The sequence below is a fragment of the Salvelinus alpinus genome, chromosome 18 (assembly GCF_045679555.1).
Source record: "Salvelinus alpinus chromosome 18, SLU_Salpinus.1, whole genome shotgun sequence".
Taxonomy (NCBI): Eukaryota; Metazoa; Chordata; class Actinopteri; order Salmoniformes; family Salmonidae; genus Salvelinus; species Salvelinus alpinus.
This window is the reverse complement of record NC_092103.1, coordinates 46,306,177-46,311,161: the sequence shown is the minus strand read 5'-3', so window position 1 is coordinate 46,311,161 and position 4,985 is coordinate 46,306,177. Positions and strand designations below refer to the sequence as shown.

Genomic DNA, 4,985 nt, shown 5'->3' with positions numbered 1-4,985 from the left:
ACCCTGAGACAAGGCTGAGTATAGCCCACGAAGATCTCCCCCACCACACGAGCCCGAAGGGGCTTAAAACCGGACAAGAAGATCACGTCTGACTCACTCAAGTGACGCACCCAGCCTAGGGACGGCATGGACCGTTGGCTAGTCAGACCATTCCATAAAGAAAACACCAGGTGTCACAATAGCATAGATTTAAAGGCTTCTAATTTACATATTTAACATAATGAAGTTTACATACATTCCTCTACAATAATAATCATGTTTTATACATTTCTATGTGTCTCATAAATCAGCCAAAATGTCAGAAAGAAAATGTATGGACATCAAAATGACTGTAGCAATGTGTGTTACATGGATGTGTAGACAGCCCGAGCGTTGGATAAAGCACTCCGTCACTGTTGATCATTCAATATCCCCAGTGTAAGTTCCAAGCAAATACTGGGCACATACTGCTTCTCGCTCTGACTCAGAGAGATGGTGAGACTTCATCAGTAGTGCTGGAGGAATCAAAGATGTTCAGAGAGACGTTTTGAAGCGGCAGCCCCTCCATGACCTCTTACTTCTAACTGTGTGAGGGGTTCATTTAAGAGAGGGAGGGAGAGAGGCATTGTGGGTAGTGCTACTCAGAACGAGCAGACCACAGCTAACTAGCTGGGAAGAAAGCCCTGGGGAACGGCTGGTCAGCAAAGGGATTGTCCTATCCCTCCCTCCCTCTCTCTCTCCCTCCCTCCCTCCCTCTCTCCCTCCCTCCCTCCCTCTCTCCCTCTCCCCCCCCCTCCCTCCCTCCCTCTCCCCCCCCCCTCCCTCCCTCCCTCCCTCTCTCCCTCCCTCTCCCCCTCCCTCTCCCCCTCCCTCTCTCCCTCCCTCTCTCCCTCCCTCTATCCCTCCCTCTATCCCTCCCTCTCCCCCTCCCTCCCACGCTCAGCCCTCCTACAAGCCCATCTCTCTCTTTGTCTCACTCCCTCCCTCCCTCCGGCCACGCTCAGCCCTCCTACAAGGCCATCTCTCTCTTTGTCTCACTCCCTCCCTCCCTCCGGCCATGCTCAGCCCTCCTACAAGGCCATCTCTCTCTTTGTCTCACTCCCCCTCCCTCCCTCTCCCTCCCTCCGGCCACGCTCAGCCCTCCTACAATGCTGTCTCTCTCTCTCTTTGTCTCACTCCCCCTCTCACTCGGTTATCTGTGTACTATGTGTTTATTTTTGGAGGTGTTCATTTTGTTTATGTCGCTTATGGGTAAGCATTTCAATGTATGTATGTATGTATGTATGTATATATATATATATATATGACAAACAAACCGAACTTTGACCCTTGACCCTCCTCTCTCAGGCTCTGGCAGACCTGGTCCAAACCCACCTGAAGTCAAACGAGTCCTGTTCCCGTCAGCTCACCCTGCGCTGCCCACTGTGTACCAACCCCACCTGCGGAAAAACCAAGGCCTTCTTCGCTAATCAGAAATGACCCTCCTCCTCCTCAACCATTTTCTAGTGTTGCAAACTGCAGGTAACTACCCCCCCCCCCCAAAAAATGTCCTGGTTTCCCTGAAATCCTATTTGAAGGATTCTGGATTTCCTACTTATTTCTTCCTGATTCCTGGATTCTTCCAACCGGGATTTCTAGAAAAGCTGGTAATTCTGAGAGTCACCTACCCTCTACCCATCTGTTACTACGTGACAGAGCACACGTTTCTAAGTAACTACCAGAAGAAGAAGCAGACAAACTAGGAAAGAAGCTGTCAGTACGCATCTCATTAAAGCTATAAGACAAGTAGAGTTGCACTTATTTTGTCCGCCTTGCCCCGCTCGCTCACATTCCATCAGTTTTCCAGGGATTCAATGGTGTCCATTTCATCCCTCCCATCTTTTTCCAAAGAGGAAGATAAACTGGACTGTAATCCTTTCTCACCTGGTCCAGTTGGTTTGTACGTCATGCTCAGGGACAGTGGCGAAGCGTGTCCCCCACCCCATTCTGGTATGTCATCCACAGTGTCTCTTTGAGACCCTCTCTGAAGTCTGGTGGACTGTCCCCTGCTTTGAGACCCTCTTTGAGACCCTCTCTGAAGTCTGGTGGACTGTCCCCTGCTTTGAGACCTCTATCTCCTCTCGGCCTCCAGAGGATCCCTGCTTCCATCCTTGTAGAGGCACTGCTCATCCAGAGTCGAGGCTCTTACCTTTCCCACCCAGTAACCTCCTCTGACCTCTGACCTCTATTATAGGGAACCATAATCCCTGGTTCCACTTCCACAAAGTGCTGCTGCACATCTTGCCCCTGAGTCCCTGTCTCTCCCCGGTCAACCTCTCACCTCCCTGCTGCACATCTTGCCCCTGCATGAGTCCCTGTCTCTCCCCGGTCAACCTCTCATCTCCCTGCTGCACATCTTGCCCCTGCATGAGTCCCTGTCTCTCCCCGGTCAACCTCTCATCTCCCTGCTGCACATCTTGCCCCTGAGTCCCTGTCTCTCCCCGGTCAACCTCTCACCTCCCTGCTGCAGTGTCCCACCTCCCTGTCTCTCCCCGGTCAACCTCTTATCTCCCTGCTTCAGTGCTGCAGTGTCCCACATCCCTGTCTCTCCCCGGCTGGCCTCTCACCTCCCTGCTGCAGTGTCCCACATCCCTGTCTCTCCCCGGTCAACCTCTTATCTCCCTGCTTCAGTGCTGCAGTGTCCCACATCCCTGTCTCTCCCCGGCTGGCCTCTCACCTCCCTGCTGCAGTGTCCCACATCCCTGTCTCTCCCCGGTCAACCTCTCACCTCCCTGCTGCAGTGTCCCCCATCCCTGTCTCTCCCCGGCTGGCCTCTCACCTCCCTGCTGCAGTGTCCCACATCCCTGTCTCTCCCCGGCTGGTCTCTCACCTCCCTGCTGCAGTGTCCCACATCCCTGTCTCTCCCCGGCTGGCCTCTCACCTCCCTGCTGCAGTGTCCCCCATCCCTGTCTCTCCCCGGCTGGCCTCTCACCTCCCTGCTGCAGTGTCCCACATTCCTGTCTCTCCCCGGCTGGTCTCTCACCTCCCTGCTGCAGTGTCCCCCATCCCTGTCTCTCCCCAGCTGGCCTCTCACCTCCCTCAGCTCCGAACCTGCTGCCGGTCTCTCCCCGGCTGGCCTCTCACCTCCCTGCTGCAGTGTCCCACATCCCTGTCTCTCCCCGGTCAACCTCTCACCTCCCTGCTGCAGTGTCCCCCATCCCTGTCTCTCCCCGGCTGGCCTCTCACCTCCCTGCTGCAGTGTCCCACATCCCTGTCTCTCCCCGGCTGGCCTCTCACCTCCCTGCTGCAGTGTCCCCCATCCCTGTCTCTCCCCGGCTGGCCTCTCACCTCCCTCAGCTCTGAACCTGCTGCCGGTCTAACTATGGGCTCCATGGCCTCATCCATCTAACCTGAGCTGTGTTATAGCTGCTGCTGTTTAGACAGACAGACATATTCTTAGCGACTAGCAGCGTTGACATGCTTCTCCGTTGTCGGTCCAGCAACTTAGAGTAACATGACATAACGTGCCTTTTTACACTTGCTCTTTGAACATTGATTCAACTCTGTGCTTTTTATATGTAATTTACTCAAATGTGATAATTTACCAGGGTCGTGTTCATCAGGGCACACCGTAACTAAACGTTTTTAAATCATTTTGCAACCCCACCCAAAAAAGTAAATGAGCGTTTCTTATTGGACAAGTTGGAGGAGTACCTCTCTGTTTTCAGCCATTTTCTTCTGTTACGTGCCTGCTGAACACAATCCCGATTTTCTAATGTATTTAAGAAGTCATCTGTAAATCTTGTTGAAGAAACTTTGATGTATACAAATTGAGGTTTGTTTATAGATGTGTGGTTACCATAGTTTAATAAGACATACCATCTCATTGTTGAATAGTCGTTTCTGATTGGGTTTGAAGAGCATTTTAGAGCGTACATTACTTCCCTATAACGCATGGTATATCAGCACGGTTGAATTCAATGACTTTCGTTCACTCTTTCATGTTTTTGTTTAAGATGCTTTTGAAATCAAAGGTCAAATTGAGAACAGTATTGGCCGTGTTGAACTCAATTTTCATCATAGCAAACTAGGACTGATAGTTTGGTTAGCTAAACTAGCAACGTCTGTCTGTTTGGTTACCACGGCAACTACTGTAGCTATCTCGTCAACTTGCTAGCTTCTTCAGTGGACGTTGAACACAATTTCTACCGGCAAATGTGTTCAATTACAGCCATGTTATCAAAGGGATAATCAACTCGGGGCTATATGCGTTTTCTGGAAAATAACCTCCCTACGCAGTTGCATTAAGTCCACTCTGCTAGCACGTCGTGGGAACACGTCGTTAATTATTTTCCATAGAACACACAGCCCTCATTGATTATCCCTTACATATATTATTTGTGTGTATATATAGTGAAGAGATGCCGCTTCATGTTACATCGTTGTGATTTTTTTTAAAGGTTTATTTATTTCTGTCTGTCATAAAACACCACCTGCTCTGCTGTTCAAAATGTGTTATCTAATTTTTACTGGAATACAACATTAACAACAAGTCTTCCACTACATCTAATAAAATGGACAACATTAAAAACATTTTATCAGATCTTCAACAACCCAGTCCTACATCTGGGGGGCGGGGGCTATTAGAGGAGAGGGCGGGGGCTATTAGAGGAGAGGGCGGGGGCTATTAGAGGAGAGGGCGGGGGCTATTAGAGGAGAGGGCGGGGGCTATTAGAGGAGAGGGCGGGGGCTATTAGAGGAGAGGGCGGGGGGCTATTAGAGGAGAGGGCGGGGGGCTATTAGAGGAGAGGGCGGGGGGCTATTAGAGGAGATGGCGGGGGGGCTATTAGAGGAGAGGGCGGGGGGGCTATTAGAGGAGAGGGCGGGGGGGCTATTAGAGGGGAGGGGGGGCTATTAGAGGTGAGGGAGGGGGGGCTATTAGAGGGGAGGGGGGGGCTATTAGAGGAGAGGGAGGGGGGGCTATTAGAGGAGAGGGCGGGGGGGTTGGCACAGCAGCAGGAGCCTCC

At 51.6% G+C, this 4,985-nt stretch overlaps 1 protein-coding gene across 1 annotated transcript in view; it reads left to right on the top strand.

Moving 5' to 3' along the window:
* Window positions 1–4,549, top strand: part of fech (ferrochelatase) — a 22,156-nt gene extending 17,607 nt beyond the window's left edge. The window contains exon 11 of the mRNA XM_071351468.1: window positions 1,327–4,549. Within this exon, the coding sequence (XP_071207569.1) occupies window positions 1,327–1,458 (132 nt within the window). The 3' untranslated portion in view covers window positions 1,459–4,549. The remainder of the gene's footprint in view (window positions 1–1,326) is intronic.
* The last annotated feature ends 436 nt before the right edge of the window (window positions 4,550–4,985 follow it).